This window comes from Peromyscus californicus, unplaced genomic scaffold (assembly GCF_007827085.1).
Source record: "Peromyscus californicus insignis strain IS unplaced genomic scaffold, ASM782708v3 Scaffold_4__1_contigs__length_199733344, whole genome shotgun sequence".
Classification (NCBI taxonomy): domain Eukaryota; kingdom Metazoa; phylum Chordata; class Mammalia; order Rodentia; family Cricetidae; genus Peromyscus; species Peromyscus californicus.
In genome coordinates this window covers 59440405-59460131 of record NW_026294562.1, presented here as the reverse complement: position 1 = coordinate 59460131, position 19727 = coordinate 59440405, and the positions used below count along the sequence as shown (strand labels likewise).

At 53.1% G+C, this 19727-nt stretch overlaps 1 protein-coding gene across 2 annotated transcripts in view; it reads right to left on the bottom strand.

Annotated features, from left to right (window-relative positions):
- Window positions 1–887: 887 nt before the first annotated feature.
- Window positions 888–19727, bottom strand: part of Osbpl5 (oxysterol binding protein like 5) — a 72732-nt gene continuing 53892 nt past the window's right edge. For both annotated transcript variants that reach the window (XM_052762619.1, XM_052762620.1), the window contains exons 8-22: window positions 17694–17865; window positions 17285–17489; window positions 15858–16042; window positions 15406–15487; window positions 13892–13990; window positions 13408–13504; window positions 12105–12203; window positions 8333–8430; window positions 7866–7955; window positions 7638–7774; window positions 7024–7209; window positions 6581–6707; window positions 5304–5430; window positions 4299–4401; window positions 888–2057 (exon numbers count right to left, since the gene is read on the bottom strand). In XM_052762619.1, the coding sequence (XP_052618579.1) occupies window positions 1919–2057; window positions 4299–4401; window positions 5304–5430; window positions 6581–6707; window positions 7024–7209; window positions 7638–7774; window positions 7866–7955; window positions 8333–8430; window positions 12105–12203; window positions 13408–13504; window positions 13892–13990; window positions 15406–15487; window positions 15858–16042; window positions 17285–17489; window positions 17694–17865 (1946 nt within the window). In that variant the 3' untranslated portion in view covers window positions 888–1918. The remainder of the gene's footprint in view (window positions 2058–4298; window positions 4402–5303; window positions 5431–6580; window positions 6708–7023; window positions 7210–7637; window positions 7775–7865; window positions 7956–8332; window positions 8431–12104; window positions 12204–13407; window positions 13505–13891; window positions 13991–15405; window positions 15488–15857; window positions 16043–17284; window positions 17490–17693; window positions 17866–19727) is intronic.

Genomic DNA, 19727 nt, shown 5'->3' with positions numbered 1-19727 from the left:
TGCTCCCGTTAGTTAAGTGAGGGCTGGGGGCTGGAGAGGTGGGTTAGACTGCTTGTTGCTCTGGTTGTCTAATTAGATCAGGCTGGCCTTGAACTCAGAGGTCAGCTTGCCTCTGCCTCCAGACCCCAGCCCTGGGACTAAAGGTGTGCACCGCCACACCTGAAGCAACACCGGTAGCAGCAAGTGTTCTTACCTACCTCCAGCCCTCAGCACTCATCCTGCTCCTACCTTAGCCCCACCTGACCCGAGCCCAGCCCCACAGAAGCACTCCAGCAGATGATCATACTTCAGCACCCAGCAGCTTCTATGTTCTCTTCTGCCCGACACCTTTCTCCTTCTCCTGTGGCAGCCCCACGTGCCTGGGGCTGGACTGGCCCACCTCCACAACACAACCAGACCGAATTGAATTGAAGGCGTAGGATGAGTTACCCATTTCCTGGAGTGTCTTTCTAGGTTTTTAAAATGGACTCAGAGATGCCTAGGGCTACTCTGGATGCCTCCAAGCTATCTGAGCATAAAGAAACTTAATCATTTCAGCAAGGCCATGCTGGCCACAGCAGGCTGCCCAGTCTGAGCTTCTTTATAGTGACTTAAAGAAATAGGTCCCGATCCCTTCCCTCACTTTCCCAGTCCTGGTAGCTTCCCAGAATGCCTTGGCAGGCAGCATCCTTCCCATGTCCACAGCTGCTCACTGGCTGATGGGTGGGACTCCAGCTCCCAAGGGCTCCATCCAGGTGGGCCATGTTCTCACTTCACATTGTGAACCTGCACCCCGCCTTCTGAACCTCTCACTTGGTACCTCCAGCCCAAGACAGTCCTATTACACTGTTTTTTTCCATCTCCCCAGAAGTTCTTCCTTGTCCTCAAGGAACCCCAAGAAGAGAACATACATGTATTTCCATTTATTTCAAGGCATGGAGCAGACACACCCCCAGGCTGGGGAAGGAGAGACAAATGGATACAAAACTTGAAGGGATCAGTTACAGTGGAGATGGCACCAACAAGGTATTAAGGCTCCGAATGTGAGTACGTGTAGGTGCCCATACATATGCACACGCACGCACAGAGGGCCATCCACACAGGGTTGAGGGCCGGCTGCAGAGGCTGGTCACTGCACACAGCTGCCTGGAATATTGCCAACTATATGTATTTAGAATGTCAACAGAATGGGAAGACTGTGTTGGTCAGGGCATGTGGCAAGCTTCAGCCTCCCTGGCTTTTGGGGACACCCCCTGGGCACTTCTCTTGCTTACAAGCTCACACTGCCATTGGCCAGGGCACTCCCCTGGCACAGGTGGGCTCCTCTGGCTGTAGGGGCAGGTGTGGGTTCGGCAACTCCCTGAACAGGCTCCTGTCCAAGCAGCTTAATAACAGGATAAAGGTCCCAATGTCCTCACCAGAGCGGCTACAGCCTGTCAGTGCTTGAGTGGGCAGACTGTCCCGAAGTCAACGTCGCCGCTCAAAGAGCCCTGGGAAATCCTGGAGTTGTCTTTCCTGCTGCTCCTGGAAACCTCCTCGCTTTCTCCTGCGCTGCGGGGAGTGACTGTCCAGAGCCTGCACAGGTCCTCCTGACCCCCAGATCTGATGCCATGTGGCAAGTGGGGGCTGGCTTGGGAGTGGCAACTTGAGATGATCAGGGGCACACTGCAGGGCAGAAAACTGCATTTGGCTTTAGCGTTAAGGCCGGTGCTAGGTGGAGGGCTCTGTAGGAGAGGCCAGTGCTCCCTGGAGGGTCCTACAGTTGGGGTCACAGCACCCTCATAGCCCCAGGCCCCACCTGCCATCCTCTCGCACGAGGACCCTTCTGTCCCAGTAGCCATGCCTGTGGGCCTCACTGCCTCCATTGGCCGGTGTAAAGTGCTGGGTGCCTAGGAGGGAACTCTGCAGGCATCACCCTGCATGCAGATCCCAAGGGCTCTTATTTGAGGACATAGTTAATGAATAACTGACATGTCAGGAAGATGCAGAGCAGGAACCAGGAGCGGGGGTTCTGCAGGAGGCTGGGGGCCGACGGCTGCCTGGCACGAACTGTGGAGCTCAACATGGCTGAGAGGTGCCTGCAATGACAGAGGCGGAGGCTGCGTGAACACCAGCATGGCCACCCTCCTGGCCTACAGAGGAGTCTGAGACAGGATGGCATGTCTGTCTGCTGGGAACATGGCTACAAGGGTGGGTGGGTGGCTCCTCAGGGAGAGGGGTCCCAGGGCAGGAACCTGGGCTGTGCTTTCTGGGTATCAGTTTGGGGACAGGACGGTCTGGTCTTGGGGAACAGGCCTCTTGCATCCTCCCTGCCACCCCTGGGGTGGTGACTGAATGGTGTCCTCCTCCTCAAACCTATGTCGAATTCCCCTGAGCTGTTTGGAGATAAGATCTCCGAAGAGGTGGCTACATTAAAAGGCTTACAGGGTGGGCCCTTAATCTAAAAGGGGATCAAGACAGAGACATACATGGTTACAGAGGATAACAATGGCTGCAAGCCAAGGACAGGGCACTGGGAAGAGCCAGGACTGAGACTTTCAGCCTCTTGAATGTGAGACACTCAGGGTCTTGTTGACATCCCAGGGACATAGGAACAAACCCACCAAGCCTGGACCCTGGTGTCTGGGCTCTCTGTTTCCTGGATGGAAGCAGTCCTTTTGTGGGGTACCAGGTTTCCCTTTCTTTGCCCACACAGCATGGGTAAGGAGCAGATTGAAAGACACATGGCTGTATTGTTGAGACATCTGCTAGAGGCGTTAACCTGGATTGACTCAAGGATACCCAGGCATCTGGGCAAGCACCTCCAGGGAGACCCTGTCCTCAGCAGGCTGTGCACAGCCCACTTCACACCTCCTCAGCCCTCTGTCAGCCTTCTGGGTCTAGGGCTCCCCACTGTGACATCAGAAGAACTCCAGAGGCCCTAGGAATCCCCATTCTCATTAGCTGGTGTATATTTATATTTATGTGACTGCCGCAGGGAAGGCAAAGGAGGATTGCAAGTGTTGAGACTTTCATGGTTTTGTTGATGGCCACCTGCAGGCAAACCACAAGACATATACAGTCCACAGAACAAGAATGATGTCATGTTTGATTCATCTCCCAGCAAACTTTGCCAATTTTCCCCACATTCTCCTGTGAATTAATGAGGCTTTTCTTTTTTGAACCTCTAGAGGACACTGACAGGGGAAAGCAGAAAAAAACTGGCACTTAGCACGGGGAGTGCTGCTAGCCTGGCAGTGCCATCATCTTCCCTGGGGCCAAAAACCACCTCTGGCCTCACACACCCACTCCAAGCTCTCTGCCTCTGAGGCCATAGAAACTTTTGTTTGTTTGTTTTGTTTTTTCTTTCTTTTTTTTTTTTTTTTCTGCAGCACGGTGTGATGGAGATCATGTTTTGTTTTTTCAAGACAGGGTTTCTCTGTGTAGCCCTGGCTGTCCAGGAACTCACTCTGTAGACCAGGCTGGCCTTGACTCAGAGATCTGCCTGCCTCTGCCTCCTGATGCTGGGATTAATGGTGTGTGCCACTGTCACCCAGCAAGTACCTAGGGTCTTAAGTCATTCCACACCGTCCCCTCAGGCTACTGCAGGTACCCAGGGGCCTCTAGCCAGCACACTTCTCAACTTCCCAAACTATAGCAATTGACTTCAGCCAAGTCAGCTTTCTAGATCTCCGTCTAAGTGGTGCTGCGTGTCTGGAACCTGGCTGACCCAGGAGGTACCCACCACATCCCACTCCTGTCCCTACCCTTCTCAGTGTCCCAGCCCTGCCTGACTCATTTCTCTTCAGCTCCACGCCCCATCCCTACCAACCAATTCTCTTGGCAAGATCTGGAAAGGAGTCAACAGGGTCAAGTACTGTGCCAGTCACTTGTGGGGTGCCTGGATGGGCACAAAGCTTGTTCTCCACCACACCCTCTCCATTCTGCCCCCACCCCCTGGTTGGTGCTGCTATTAACCCATTTTACAGAGGAGAACCAAGTGTGATGGCATATGGTGTCCTCACATGATACTGTGTCCTGTCAGGAAGGAACTGTGTGGCCGTGGTTCATACCCCCTGAGGTCACAGAGTACGGCTCTCAGATACTCCCTTTGTCTTGAGCATAGTCTGTATAGTGGTGCTGACAAGCTGCAGGGAGTCTGAGGTATCCAGGAGGGCTGCCACCTGCTTTCACACACCTGGGGTGGGGGGCTCCCCTGGCCCTGAGGGGCTCCCCTAGCCCTGTACTTTCTTCTAAGCCCCTTGCCTGTGCCCACTGGCTCCTGCATGAGGGTTGCACTCTCCTAGGCTGGCAGGCCCCTCCATCTCCTGTGTTCTTACCTATGCAGCTCTTGCTGAGCTTCCCGAATAGACAGCACAGCCTCCTGTAGCATCCGTAGCCGGTGTGCGTCTCGCCTGCACCGAGGACATGGGCTCTCACTACCTGGATGTCCAGGATGGAGACAGCAGGAAGAAAGAAACCAGGGTGAGCTAGGATGTCCTGGCTGACCCAGCTTCTGATCTACTACCTGAGAAAACTTCAGGAGCCAGCCACAGACACGGAAAGACAGGGAGAGGTTAGGAAGGGATGGATGCAGGCTCAGCTAGCCTGCAAGCCCTAGAGATGAGTGACAAAGACGTGGCTGGTCCACTGCAGAGGTGGGGACAATGTTGGGGAGACACAGATTGCTCAGTAACAACAAAGGAGCCAAGAGTCCCATCAGGGAAGGGTCAGAGGCAGAGCTGGGAGCTGGGCAATGGACAGTACCCAACCAACCTCTCACAGTGTCCTTGCAGCTCAGGAAAATCCTATCCTGGGACCACGTTCTCCCTGCAAATCCCCATTTTTCAGAGAAGGTTTCATGTATCCTAGGCTGGCCTTGAACTCACTATGTAGCTGAAGGTGACCTTAACTCTTGATCTCTTGTGTGACCTCTGGAGTGCTGGGTTATGAGTGTACATCACTATGCTGGGTTTATGCTGTGCTGAGACTGAACCCAGGGCTTCATGCATGCTAGGCAGGTTTTCTACCATTAAGCCACATACACGGTACTCTCTTTTCTTCCCCATGTCCTGGCTACAGCCTCAGTCTGTCCTTGGACTCTAAGAAGGCAGATCTCTTAGGGAGAGGGCAGGGCAGGACAAGCAAAGATGTACTATGAGGATACCTGCCCCTGTATCCTCATCTCTGGAAGGTGCTTCCTGGCCCTTAACATCCTGCAGAGGGGCTACAGGAAGGGACTGGCCCTCTCCTTCAGCCCTCCTCCCTCTTAGTCAAGGTCCAAGGTTTCCACCAGCCAGGGCCAGGGCCTGCTTAGCATATGGGAAACCCTGGTAGCTACTTACCAGGAACAAAGTCCTCATCAGAGAGGTCTGGGCAGGATTCAGGTGTGGAGCCGCTGCTCTCCGTGACCTGGCTATGGCCAGAGGGCTGGTCACTGGCCTTGCGGAGCCGCCGGTCGGGGCCAGGTCTCTGTAAAGACATGGAGTTAGTATATCTAGGTTCCCGTCCCATGGGCCCTTTGGAGACATGGTGGCCCATTAATGTCAGGATGCCCTAGAGTAGGGCAGTGTGCAGAGGACGGATCTGATGGCTTTGCAGCTGGACACAGGTGGTTTAAATCACCTGGCATGAACTGCAGCCATTCCATCTCTGGGGCCTCAGTTTCCCATCAGGAACAGAAAACCATTGACCTCCTCTTCAGGAAAGAGGACCAGCCAGCTCTCTGTGGTCTGGCCACCAGGTTGGCACATGGCCGGTGCTGTTCACACCTGGGACCCAGAACATGTGGCCAGACCCACCTGGTGGCGCCATTCATAGTCCTACCTTACATAAGGGCATCTCCTCCCTCCTTCCCCCTTTTTCCTGGAGCTCCCCCGACCCTTTGACTCCTTCCTGCCTTTCCCAGGCCCTAGGCATGTATAGATGCTGTAGAATAAATGCTTCTGTACACTGTGAAAATGTGTTGCTCTCATTGTTAATAAAAAGCTGGTTGGCCAATAACTAGCAGGATTGTTGGGGCAGAGAGAATGCTGGGAAGAAGGGTGGGAGTCATGGGAGAGACATAGAGGAAGCAGGAGATAAATATGCCATGCTAGAAGGTACCACTACATGGCAGAGGGTAGATAAGAAATATGGGTTAATTTAAGTTATAAGAGCTAGTTAGTAACAAGCCTAAGCTATCAGTCTAGCACTTATATTTAATGATACGTCTCAGAGTGGTTATTTGGGAGCGAGCAACTGCCGGGATGCAGAGAAACTCTGCCTACGTATGGATGCTGGCTGCTCTTCTTTCTTCTTGGACTACCCTGAGCCTGGGTTTCTTTATCTATAGAATGGGACAAAGTGGCTTCAGGAGGTAAACAGACTGGTAGCCAACTGACTCCTACATGGAGTCTTGAACTGTGAGGCCCAAGGTGCCCATGAATCAGGTATTCTGGATCTGGGGCCCCCCACAGAAAGGAAGAAGGAGCCACGAGGAGCCTGGGGTCAGTGAAGGCCCACTGCCGGGTAGGGTTTGAGATATCACAGACCCAGGCACCGAGGGAGGAGGGCGAGGTGGAAGGAATGAGCTAGCCATTGAGATCAAGCCTGGGCTGGAGCCTTGGTGAGAGGTACTGACCTTGTGTCTGGACCCTGGACTCCCCAGGAAGGTTGTCTGGCCAGACATAGTCTCCCTCTGTAGTGTGTGAAGAATCCCATCTTGCTCATATTGGGCGATGTCCTTCAGGGGGTCCCAGGGGCTGTGGCTGGAGGGTCCAGATGGTATCCATCAGTAGCAGTGATGACCCCCCCCCCCCACTCCTGAGGGAGAGGGCGCTGTCCTAGCCTAGACTTCAGCCTCTCATGGTAACCCGGGGGATAACCACTGTTCAGAGTCTTCAGGGAAGGGTTAGGGGGGGGTCTATCTTTCCATCCCTCCATATCCTTATCCTTAAGGTACTGCTGAAGGCAGGGAGCGGGCATTAGAGACTCCATGATGTCCCCAAGTCAAAACAGGCACAGTGGAGTCAGTCTGCCCACTCCAGTCCCATGGCACAGACCCCAGGGCCACTGGCCACTCACTTCTCATATCGGTAGCGCCATTCTTGGGTGAGTGGGTCCAGGTGGAACAAGTGTGGCTTCCATGGAGTGAGGCTCTGCTGGTGCTCACGGGCACGCTGCCGCTGTGCCTCCTCCAGCACAGACTTCTCCTGTGTGGCTTTGTGCTGGTCACCCTCACGGATGGCCCTGGTGACGTGCTGCCAGAGCCTACAGGCCAGAAGATCAACCCCCCAGGAGCTCAGAGTGGGGCGGCTCCATTAATCGGCAGCCCCAAATCAGTCCCGTCTATATGGGAAGGAGGCTGAGTGCTCTTTGCTTGGTTGCCTTCAATGGCAGGGAGCTGATTATCTTGCAGGAAGCCTGTGTCTCCCAGGTTTTGATTCCACACTATGAACTGTATTTTTCCTAAGCGGGGCTCCCACCTGCTACCTGCAGGGATTCCCTTGCTGGCTATGATGAGGCTCTCTCCTCCAGCTGTCCCTAGCAGGACAGTTTGATCTGGCCTGAGGGGTCTATTCTGAGGCTGTCCTTGCCAAAGACATCCTGGAATGTGCTCCTAGCATTGTGACCCTGACCGCCCTCCCCCTGGCCACCACAGCCTGTGGTCAGCAGGGCTCCTGGGTATAGGGCCTCACCTCTCAGACTCCAGCTCATTCTGTTCTTCCAAAAGCACTGTGTGCCGCTTCAGCCGCTGCCTGCGGACCTCCTCACTAGGAGTCCAGAAGAGCTCGGTGCCTCCACTGCCCTCTTCCTTGATAAACACATCTCTGTCCTGCCCCAGATGGCACAGCAGCATCAGAGCTGCTGGCCTGGTTGGTGACCACCCTCAGGCCCAGCCAGGCTCCCGAGGAATGATGTCTTACCCAGTGTCCAGTGAGGCGTGCAAGGACCTCCTCCCCTGACGTGATCTTCCCAGAGATCTGGTTGATGCTGGTGCTGCTCCCAAAGAAAGGCTGCAAGAGCAGATGGACGTCCGATGAGTGGGGAGGAGGAGGAGGGCCCTGCTTAGAGGCACATCCTCAGAGGTACGGAGTGGTCATTCTCATGACTACGGCTTAGACGAGGCTCACTACTAGAAAAGGATGCCCTCATGCCAGCGCCTCAGTCTGAACTCAAATCTGTGGTCTTCTACCATTTGGACAATGGGACTTAGGCCTGCAGGTTCTGCTGTGTGGCCTGTGGGCAACCCCTTTCTCTCTCTGGGCCCTGCCTGTTCTATGCGGATGCAAAAGTGTACTTGTTTGGGGGCACTCTGCTTGGTGTGGGATGAGGGGATCAGGCCTCCCTCCCCGAGCTCCATGCACTGTCTCCCACAAACTGCATACATCACCTTGAGCTTGAAGTCCAGTTCAGCTTGGAGGTTGTTCTTCTCACATGCGATGGTCACTTTGCCCCCTAGCTCCATGGTCATGGTGCCATACAGGATCCCTGAAATGCAACTGGTGTTGGGATTCAGCCCTGAAAGCCTGTGTCAGCAGACAGGGTAGGGAAGGTGTACGAAGGGGTTTGTTGAAATGGAGCCAGAAGCCTGCCTGTCCTTCAGTACTGTGACCCAGGAAGGGGCCTCTGCTCTGGTCTGGAGATGCCACACCCTTCACTGGGTCAGCTCCTTCAGAATCCCTGATCCCAGTGACCGAGCAATCACATCTGTGGCTGGGTTCTGCCCCAGAACTAGAGAATAGATGTGTCTGTTCCTCACTGCCCCCAGGACTGGGCCAGTGTGTCTGTTCCCAGCGGTCCCTCAGGGCTGGTGTTGTATGCATCTGAAAATCCTGTATATCTTTTTCTCAGTACACTTCTGGTCATATGGAAAACATAATCTAATTTAAAAATCACCACCATGATTGCAGTAGTTTGAATAAGAATGGCCCCGTAGGCTCATATATTTGAATGCTTGGTCATTAGGGAATGGCACTACTTGACAAGGATTAGGAGGTATGGCCTTGATAGAGTAGGTGTGGCCTTACTGGAGGAAGTGTGTCACTGGAGGTGGGCTTTGGGGTTTCAAATGCCCAAGCCAGGCCCAGTGGCTCTCTCTTCCTGCTGCTTGACAATCTGGATGTAGAACTCTCAGCTGCCTCTCCAGCACCATGTCTGCCTATGCACTGCCATGCTTCCTGCCATGATGACAATGGACTAAACCTCTGAACTGTAAGTCAGCCCCAATTAAATGCTTTTCTTTATAAGAGCTGTCATGGTCAGAGTGTCTCTTCACAGCGATAGGACACTGACTAAGACAATGATAAAACAAAACACCCAAACACTTCTACTTGAAAACTCAGAAATGTGAAGTAAAATATTTCATTTAAAAAAATTAAAAGCAAAAAAAAAAAAAAAGAAAAGCCATTTGTAGCAGCAAAGGCTCGACCTCTACCCCTATATTCTTCCAAGGAGAGTGTAAGTGCTAAGACATAGCACAGGGAACTATACAGCTGAGAGGAAGGCAGGATCCTCATGTTGCTCCAGGGGGTCTCGGGGCTGCATTACAAAGTAAGAAAAGTCAGCTATGAGCTTGGTGTGATCTCCACACTTGGAGGCTGGGGCATGAGGATTATGAGTAGGAGGTCAGCCTGTGCTGCAGAGTGAGTACCAGGCCGGCCTGGGTTACACAAGGAGACTGGCGGTTTGAATGAGAATGTCCAATGTCCCACAGAGGCTCACGTATTTGAACACCTGGCCTCCACTTGGAGAGGTTTAGGAGGTGTGGCCTTGTTAGAGGACACACGTCATGGAGGCTGCTTTGGGAGTTTAAAGACCCGACATTTCCCTTTGTTCTCTCTGCCTCTTGCTTGAGGTCCAAGGTAGGAGCTCAAAGCTTCCTGCTCCAGCTGCCATGCCTGCTGCTGGCTGTCATGCCTCCCCACCATGGCGGAGGACTGGCTCCCTGGAACCATAGGCCCAAATAAAATCTTTATTCATAAGCTGCAAGCTGCTTGCCATTGAGCCTGAGGACCTGAGTTTGGTCCACAGGTCCCGCATGGTGACAAGGGAGAAGCAGCTCCTTCAAGCTGCCCTCTGACCTCCACGAGTGTGCAGTGGCACACTTCCTCACTCCAAACAACTAAACAAATAAATGAAATAAAAACCAAACTAGGAGAAGGAAAAAAAAAGAAGCTAACTACAGCTCCGTGTGGGAACAAGGGGCAGGGTTCTGAAGGAGGCACGGGGACCAGTCACACCTTGTTTTGTGTTTTAGATTTTTAGAATCAGGTAAGTATTCTACACACACAATTATACAAAATAAAATAAAAATGAATGAATTCCTCGAAGTCACTGTAACTCCCAAGCTAAGACTGGTGGGAGTGACTGTGTAATATTGGAGGGGACCTTTTCACTCCATGGGGACTCTGAAAGTCCTTGGAAGATAGGCGTTACACAGAGCTGAGCACAGAAAGCAGGCTCATAGCACCAAGAGTCCCATGATTCTACGACTGCCTCCTGTCACCTAGCTAGATGGCTTTGTCAGGTCTGCATCAGCTCTGCCCGAGACTTAAGAGCCATGCAAGATCGGGGCTTGGCAGGCAGGGTGTAGAGACTCAGGGTCATAAGCCAACTGCTGCTCCCCAGATCAAGCTGCACGTCCCAGATCAAGCTGCCCGTGTCCCGCTCATCCTTTCAGTTGTCAGAGCTATGCCGAGTCAGAGATGAGTTTTTTATTTTTTTTTATTTATTTATTTTTTTTTTGGTTTTTCGAGACAGGGTTTCTCTGTGTAGCTTTGCGCCTTTCCTGGAACTCACTTGGTAGCCCAGGCTGGCCTCGAACTCACAGAGATCCGCCTGGCTCTGCCTCCCGAGTGCTGGGATTAAAGGCGTGCGCCACCACCGCCCGGCTGAGTTTTTTTATTTTTTAAGACACGGTCTCACTATGCAGCCCTGGCCTCGAACTCACAGAGACCTGCCTGCCTGTGCCTCCCAGGTACTGGGATTAAAGGTATGAGTTACAACAGCAGGTTTAGAATGGATTCTTATTTTTATTTTTGGAAGTTCTTGGGGTTGAATACTAGCCTCAGCATGCTCAGCACGTGCTCTGCTGCTGAGCTTCAGCCCCCACCAAAGGGATTTTTAGGGTGGGGAGGTCTTCTGTTTGACACTACAGTGGTGACTCTATGTCACTCTTCTTAAACCTGTAGAATATACACAAAGAGTGGGCCTTAAAGGAAACTGTGGATTTTAGCTAACAACTAAGTCTTAATCTGGTTTTGCTATGAACATGTAACAATGTCTGCCATACTAAGGAAGATGTCTGTGATAGGAGCTGGAGGTGGGTAGGGATCTATAGGAATTATACTTCTTGGTGTGTGTGTGTGTGTGTGTGTGTGTGTGTTGTGCTGGGATTGAACCCAGGGCTTCATACATACTAGGAAAGTATGCACCACTGAGCGGCCAGTCCAGTTCCCTTCCTATCTTTTAATTTTGAGACACTGTCTTACTAAGTTACCCAGGCTGGCCTTGAACTCCCTCTGCAGCCCAGGCAGGCTCTGACGTTTCAATCCTCCTGCCTCAGCCTCCTCAATAGCTGGGACTGCTCACTATCACAACGGGAGCCAGAGGCAAAAAAAAAAAAAAAAAAAAAAAAAAAAAATCAAAGAGGAGAAATCCTAGCAGAGTCCACCCAGAGTTACACACCCAGTTCTGAAAAGTCACCCACGAGGTCAGGACACCTTCACACAAGCAAACACCTGAGTGGTTTAGCATCTGCTATGGTTGTCAACACCACCTGAATTTGGAATCACCTAGGAGACACACACCTCTGGGTGGGTCTACAATGGTGTTTCCAAGGAGGTTAGCAGAGGAAGGAAGACCCACCATGGATATGGATGGCACATCCCTGGAGTCTTTGGCTGAATAAAAAAGGAGAAATCAGCTGAGCACCAGGTTCATCTCTGCTCCCTAACTGTGGATTCAACATGACCAGCTCTGTCATCTCCTCCTCTATGATGGACTGGACCCTCAAATTGTGACCCAAAACAAACTCTTTCTTCCTTTCTTGGTTGTTTTTTACCATGTCATCGTAAGAAGAAAAGTAACTAACACAGCCCCCTATGCCATGACTGAGGGCTAGCCCAGGCTATCGGGAAGTGGGGCATGGCACAGTCACTCACCTCGGCAGTGGGCGTAGGGCATGGTGAGGGTGTACTCCTCCTTGCGGTTCAGGAAGGTGAGTTTAGCCTTGCCGTCCAGAAGCGCGGACAGTGAGTTCCCTGCAAGGACAGGGCAGGGCTGTTGAGGGCACAGACCCTTAGCTGCTGCTGGACCCCAGGGTGTGAGTGTCCTTTCAACATATCCCAGAGTTCCCAGTGCCTCCAGCTAGAGCACCGAGGGACAGACAAACAACCTCTGGGGCTTGGGAATCATAAAAACTCTTTAGTTTGCACCCATTATGAACTCTGAGAAATCATCTGCCTTGTAGCATGTAGTTACTCCCATCATAGTTACTCTACCAGGGAGTTTCAGGGTGGAGACTATTAACCTTCTGGAGCTAGCCTGAGCCCAGAGCCCAGGTGGGAAAGGTGAATAGAATATGGATGCAGATGCCACATGCTACCCTCTGCTGCTACAGGGCACACAGAGAACCTAAGCACATACCTGCACACAAACTATGAGGGTAACGAGGTGCCTGACGGGGAAAGGTGTTGCTGAGGTTCCTGGGCACTGCTATTCCCAGGCTCAGAGCAGCACAGAAACACAGCTTGTCCTGTGATCACAGGCTGCTCTGCCCTGTTTGGAACACTCAAGCACCTGCCACCAGCCAGGTGTGGCTACCAAAACACTTGATGGGACCCATGCAATAGAATACTGTTTTCACTTCTATATACCTACCTACCTTCTATCTATCTACCTATTACCTATCTCTCTGCCTCCTACCCACCTATGTATTATCTATCTACCTACCTATCTATCTATCTATCTATCTGTCTATCTATCTATCTATCTATCCATCCATCCATCCATCCATCCATCCATCCATCCATCCATCTATCTATCTATCTATCTTCTATATACTGACTTTCTGTCTCTCTATCCATCTATCTACCTACCTTCTGTCTATCTGTCATATATCCACCATCATCCATGTGCATTTCTGGCGATGGAACCCAGGGCCTCTGCCCACTAGGTGTGCACTTTCCACTGATCTGCAGCCCAGCCCCCCTTTTAACCAGTACAGACAGCCACATGTGGCTGACGGCTATGGAATCAGGTGGTTCTCCTGGGACAAGTTCTTCTCCATAGGCTTCTCCTCTGTTCCCTTGCTTCCCTGCAGAAGGTGTCCGCTCTCAGCAGAGTTGGGGCCACCCACATCATCCCACCACTGGAGTTCTGGGGTTCACTGGCTTCTGGAGTGAAATTCTCCTCCCACTTCTACAAGACCCAGAACCCCCCACTCCCGCCCCCAAGCCTCCTCACCATAGAACCTGGACTTTGCTGTGATGCTGCCGCTCATGCAGAAGCCATCCTTCTGGTTGCTGACATAGAAGGCAGACACAGGAGGATGGTGGGACACCTGTGTGAAGGGAGGTGGCTCTGGAGATGGCTCCAGAGAGGGCAGTCCCAGAAACGACATACCTCGGGGTCCCAGGACGAAGTGTGGGACATAGTCTTAAAAGTACCACGGCAGGGCCTGAATCTCCGTGTCTGGGAACCTACTCAAATTTCTGAGTCATCTAAAAATGCCCTGTGCTGGGCAGTTAGGCTGCTTGCCCTCCTTCAGGTGATGCTCTGTTACATGCCTGCCTGTCTTGGAGAATCCCCATGGTCAGTGACCAGTGTGCAGCCTCCCCTATGGCAGGGTATGGGCCAGAGAAAATGCCACCCTCAGTCCCACCAGCCCCTGCCCACCGCCTGCTGCCCACACTGAGCTGGAAGGCTGAGTTGGGCAGTGGGGTCTTGCCTGCTCTGCTATGTAGAAGGTGTGGCTGTTGGTCTGAGGGTGCAGCCAGCGGCAGCGGAAGGTCTCCCCCAGGATGGGGTTATAGGGTTTCTTGATGCCCTGTGGGGAGCACAAAGACATGCTGGAGGAACTGGGAAGAAAAAGCCACTTCCGGGGGTCCAGATGGGGTGAGGCACAGGTGAGACAGTATGGGGGGTGCTCCTGCCTCTAGAAGGGGCTCTGATTTGCCATTAGCACCTTGCTTCTGCTTTGAGGAGACGACTTTTTGCTGGTGGCTTACATTTGGCGGGGAGGATGGGGGAAGGCCTGCCTCGGGAATTCCTGGCTTCTGCTGAGTTCAGAGGGGCCTCAAGACCCCAACCAGATCTGGCTGTCCTGGGACTGAGGCACAGCCCATACATAACTGGGTCAAAGGCAAGCTTGGGAGATGCCAGGCTTCTAGGAGACCTTGGTCTATCTCAGTCTATGGCATGACTCTGGGTTGGACTGCAGGCTCACATCTATTCAATGAGAGGCAGAACTGGAATCCAACTCAGTGCAGTCTTCCTGCTTCTGCCTCCAGAGTGCTAGCTAGTATTATAGGTGTGAGTCACCACACCTGTGTGTCTGCCTGTGTGTGTGTGTGTGTGTGTGTGCGCGCGCGCATGCGTGCGTGCATGAGTGTGAGTCTACATGCCTGTGGAGGCTGGCAGTCAATGTTAAGCGCTATCCCTCAGAAGTTATCTACCTTCTGTCCTATCTGAGACAGGACTGCTCACTAACCTAGAATTTGCCAAGCAGGCGAGGCTGGCTGGCCAGTGGGCCACTGGGATTCTCCCATCGCCACCTCCTCAGCACTGGGATTACAAACACGTGCTCCCACCCCCAGCCCCAGTGAATGAAACGCGGGTCTTCAAGCTTGCATGGCAAGCATTTTACTGACTGAGCTCTCCCCACTCTTCCCTCCCCTTTTAAAGATGGATTCTCACTATATAGCCCAGGCTGGCCTTGAACCCCAGGAAATTCTGTTTGTGCTTCCCTGGTGCTGGAATTACAGGTGTGCACTACCACATCTGGCCAGAATCTTGGTTGTCAAGTTTGTGTACTATGGAACCCCAGCTCCAGGTAGACCTGCAGGCCACTCCATAACCAGGATGGCTGCTACCAGCAGAGTCCTGGGCTGGGGGTTTTCAAAAGGGATTCTGTGACAAAAGGTGATAGATAACCCCAGATCCCAGAGGTAACATAACTTAGGGTCAAATGCTCCTTTCCTAACACTCTCGTGTGTGGTGGCACCTGTCACGCAGCCTGAGGCTGTCTCCTTGAAGACTGAGGAAGGATCCAGTTAATGGGACCAGCATTGGGAGCTGGGCCTGAGAAGCCAGAGAGAGAACTGTCCTCCACCTCTCAGGATCTAGGGCCACGGTGGGGATAGCTGGGTATCTTCTGGGCCACGGAGGAGAGTGTTGGTCCCACTCATGGTGGGCTGACAGACCCCTGGCTGAGGCCCTGCCCTTTCCACAGGCCCCTCCTACCTTGGGCTTCTTGTAGAAGCCAGACAGATACCATCGCAGCACAAGCTTCATGCGGCAGTAAGCATCCTCCTCTGTGGCTGCCCTGTGATGGAGGTGGAGAGCTCCGACTCAGGTTGGGGTCCCCGGATACCCTCCCCAGAACCCTTTCTCCAAACATCCCAATCTCCACCCACTTGGATGAAAGAGGCAACCTCATCCCAGATGACCTCAACACCCCGCTCCATCCTTCCAGGCAGGCCAGAATCAGGCCAAGTGGGTTTAGCACACAGCCATAGAAAGTGCTGCGGATCAGCTTCACACTGGGGCAGAGAGGGCTCTGCATGCTCCGGGCTGTCGGGGTGCCCTCCCCTCTAGGAAGACCCCCTTCGCTTCCCTCTTCCTGGCTCTACCCCATCCCCTGCCTCCGCAGCAGCCCACAGGGCCTGTGGGACCCGCTTCTGTCGGTGATGCACCTGGAGAGCAGGTCCCCGTGGTAGTAGTAATCTGAGAGCTTGCTGAGGAAGGAGCGGGGCTCCAGCACGAAGGTGGGCAGCACCACTCGCGACAGGTCCATGCCCGGCCGCAGCTGTCGCAGCAGCACCCACATCAGGTTCTTGTTTTCCTCGGACACTGTCTCCACCTGGGATGTCTCATCCAGCTGCAGCGGAAGGATACAGTCAGGCCCCATGGGATGGACTTGGAGCCTCTGCTCTGGGTTGCCCAAAGGAGCTGAGGGACAGGGAGTCAGAACAGCACATTTGGTCCTTGCCTACCGGAGGACATGCATCCACTCTGTGTGAATGGGTGCCACCGCCCATTCTGAGCTTGGGAGGGAGGGAGTTCCTCAATAGGTCTGAGAACAAGACCAGCTCTTCTCTACCTCTGGTGCCTTGGCTCTCCTTCTCACAGGCACAACTGCCATGGTGCCGTTCACCACATGGCATATCCACAAGACCTTCACCAGAGGCCACATCCACAGGGCTGCCCGATCTTATATGTCTGGCCTCCAAAATTCTGAGCTAAAAACCCCTCTTCTCTAGAAGTTCCAGTTCAGGAATCTGGTTGCCCGGGTCCTGTGTGCTTGCAGGTATGCCGGGCAGCTTGCTGCTACTATAAGAAATACCCGAGGCAGTTGACTTTTAAAAGAAGAAAGGTTTGAGCTAATCTCAGCACTAAGGAGGCTGACAAAGAGGACTGCTATTTGTGGCCAGCCTGGGCTACAGAGTAAGTTCTAGGCTAACCAGGGCTACACTGCCCAGTCTCAAACGAAACAAAAGGTTTATCTTCAGTGTAGGAGGGCTTGGTGTAGGATTGATGAGCTTGCTTTAGGCCTCTGGAGACATGGTACATCATGCAGGAAGTACATGGCAGCACAAATGCTCATGGTCAGGATGCAAGAGAAAGAAACCAATCGGACCCCTCTGAGGCCACACCCCCAGTGACCTAACTTCCTCCTGAGGTCCCAGGTCCTCAGGGTTCTACCACCTCCCAGCTGTAACAAGCTTCACACCTGGCTTTCGGAGGACACTCAACATGTAGGTGAAAAAGTCAGAGGACAACACAGGTTCCTGATTGGGGTGAGGGGCCCAAGGTTGTCCGACCACAGGACAGGTCCCCAGTGTGTACAGGAGTTTGTCATCTGCCCAGCAGGGAGGGCTGGGATCTGTCCTCTGGCCACAGTCCACCCCAGCTCAGGGAAGCTGTTTATTTGGGGCTGGACCTTCACATCAACCTTGCATCTCATGCTAGATGGGCAGGGCAGAGTTGGAGACATGTCATTCAGAGACGTCCACTCACAGGCACAGCTGCTGGCTGCACACGGAGTAACAAGAGGTTGCAGACTTCAGCCCTAGCCCTGCCGCGCCCTGTTTCTGTTCTCTCAGTCGACAGTGGCTCTCACCTCTCCCAGCTCCTCCTGGACCTGCTCCACATAGGTGGTTCCCCTCCGTGGCCCACCAGGGCTGTCCAGTGGGTCACTCCCACTCTCATTGGTCTTGCGGCTGTGATCCTGCGTGTCAGCATCTGAGTCTTCGGCGTTCTCTCGTTCTGACTTGTCCGAGAAGGCATCATTCTCCAGGTGGTTCTCCAAGGCAGACCCATTCAGCCTGGAGAGAGGAAGTGCCTATGGGCCCCCAGTTCCAGGCAACACCTAGGACCTCAGACACCCATCTGGGTACCTGGCCTCTCTCACTTCAGGGACTTCACACACTGCCTTATACTGAGTGACCTGCATTTGTACTATTGCTCTTGGCCTCCCTCCTGTGGCTAATGGGGACACCATGCAGACCCTTCTCACCCAGCTCACTCACGGGAACAGGTCTTGGTCTGGGATGGTGGTTGAGGTGGGCAATCCATAGAGAGAAGAGGGTGAGGCATCGGGCGACGACCCCTGCTCTCCATCTCGGCCCTGCTTGCATGTGCTCAGTCGAAGCAGACTGGAGCAGCGCAGGGCCAGCTCCAGGGCATCTAGCCAGCAGCGGCCTGGGGGACACAGAATGAGTCCGATGGGGCAGCCTTCCCTGTACTTCCCCACTGTGGTAGTTTGAATATAATTGGCCCCCACAATCTCATATGGAGTGGCATTATTAGGAGGTATGGCTTTATTGGAGTGAGTATGGCCTTGTTGGAAAAAAGTGTGTCTCTGTGGGGGCAGGCTTTGAGGTTTCTTATGCTCAGGATATTGGCCAATGTCTCATCAACTTCCTGTTGCCGGCAAGCTGTAAGACTCTCAGCTACTTCTCCACCACCACGTCTGCCTGCACACTGCCATGCTCCCCACACTACGATGGTAATGGACTGAACCTCTGAAACTGTAAACAAGCCACCCGAACTAAATGTTTTCCTTCTAAGAGTTGCTGGGGTTATGGTGTCTCTTCACAGCAATGGAAAACATAACCAAGACACTCACCAAGGAACTTGATCTGCCTATTTTCCAGAAGTAGCTTTCAGGAAGCAATCTCCTGCCAAGGTATCTTGTCTTTTAGTCATGAAACTTCTGGTCCCATGCCTCACTCCTCTCCACTAGGGTCTAGTTAAAGACTCGCCTCCCTAACAGACCCCAGCCTTGCATGTAGCCATCCTGGCAGGAATGAACATAAACTAAAGAGACAGGTGTGTCCCTCCCTTCGGCCATCAGACTATTGAAACAATGAACCCCAGGAGTCTCACACTGAGGAAGGGAAAGGCTGAAGCCTGGTGCCAGTCAGAGGGGGAGCTTGTCTCCCAGAGATCTCACAGAGTTCTGAGAACTTGTCAGACCACCTTGCAGGAGAGACTGGAGCTGACAGTGATGGGTCAGTGATGGGCAGGACCACACCTCGACCAGAACTGCTTAGGAATGCACACCTCCTGCCCTCTGTTTAAACCTAAATTTCACACCAGGAGCCTGAAGACAGACTTGAGGGCCTTTGTTTCTCTTCACAGTGTGTCCACACTGAATTAATCTCCCTCCTCCACTTTTCACTGCTTTGTCTGTTTAATTGATTACTGAGAATGGGTGGCTGAGTCCAGCTTGTTGGGGCTGCCAACAGCTCTGGGAACACGTGCACACATGTGTATGCCCTTGGAAATGAGTGTGGGGCACACATCAGGGATCCCATGTTCGTGGGGGCAGAGGCTGGGCAGGGGTCTGGTATGCCAGTGAGGAGCCAGTGAGCAGGGTTCAAGAGGCAACAAAAGACAGCCAGGGCTGTGGGAAAGCAGGGGACAGGCAGGGCAGGGCCTGCTTTGGCCTAAAGCCTGTGGCCCTGAGGTTCCACTTTCTTCATGACAGTGTGTATGCGTGTCTGCAGGGCTTGGGTTAGACTGGTATCATATCACTGCCCTTGGGAGTGGGGTGATAGATAGGAAGGTATTGTTCAGAGCTATGGGGAGAGGCACCCACACAGGTGACACCAGTGTCCCGGCATGATTACTAACAACAGTGCCTCCATCCACTCCACACTTCAGAGTCACCTATAAGTGATACTACAGTGTCCGAGGGACTCATGTGTGAGGGCCCCAGCTTAAGGAAAGATGAAGGAAGCTTTTGATTCCTAAGCTTCCATGCTGGGTGTCCCTGGGTACTGTGGGCTTCTTTCACTAACTTAAAACCACACAGCCTTTTGTTGGAGAGCCCCTGGGGCTACACTGGGAAGCTCAAGGGGACCCACTGGATGGGACCTCCTGGTGCCCTGGAACTGCCCTCTTGCTCAAGGATGCCTGGCATCCTGCTAGACTCACTGTAGGCTTCCTTTGAGCACAGTGCTACCACCAGTGACACTGGGCATTTGTGGGGACAGTGAGAGGATCATGGCAGGTTATATAACCCAGGGTGAGAGCTGGGGAGATCACTGTGGAATTGG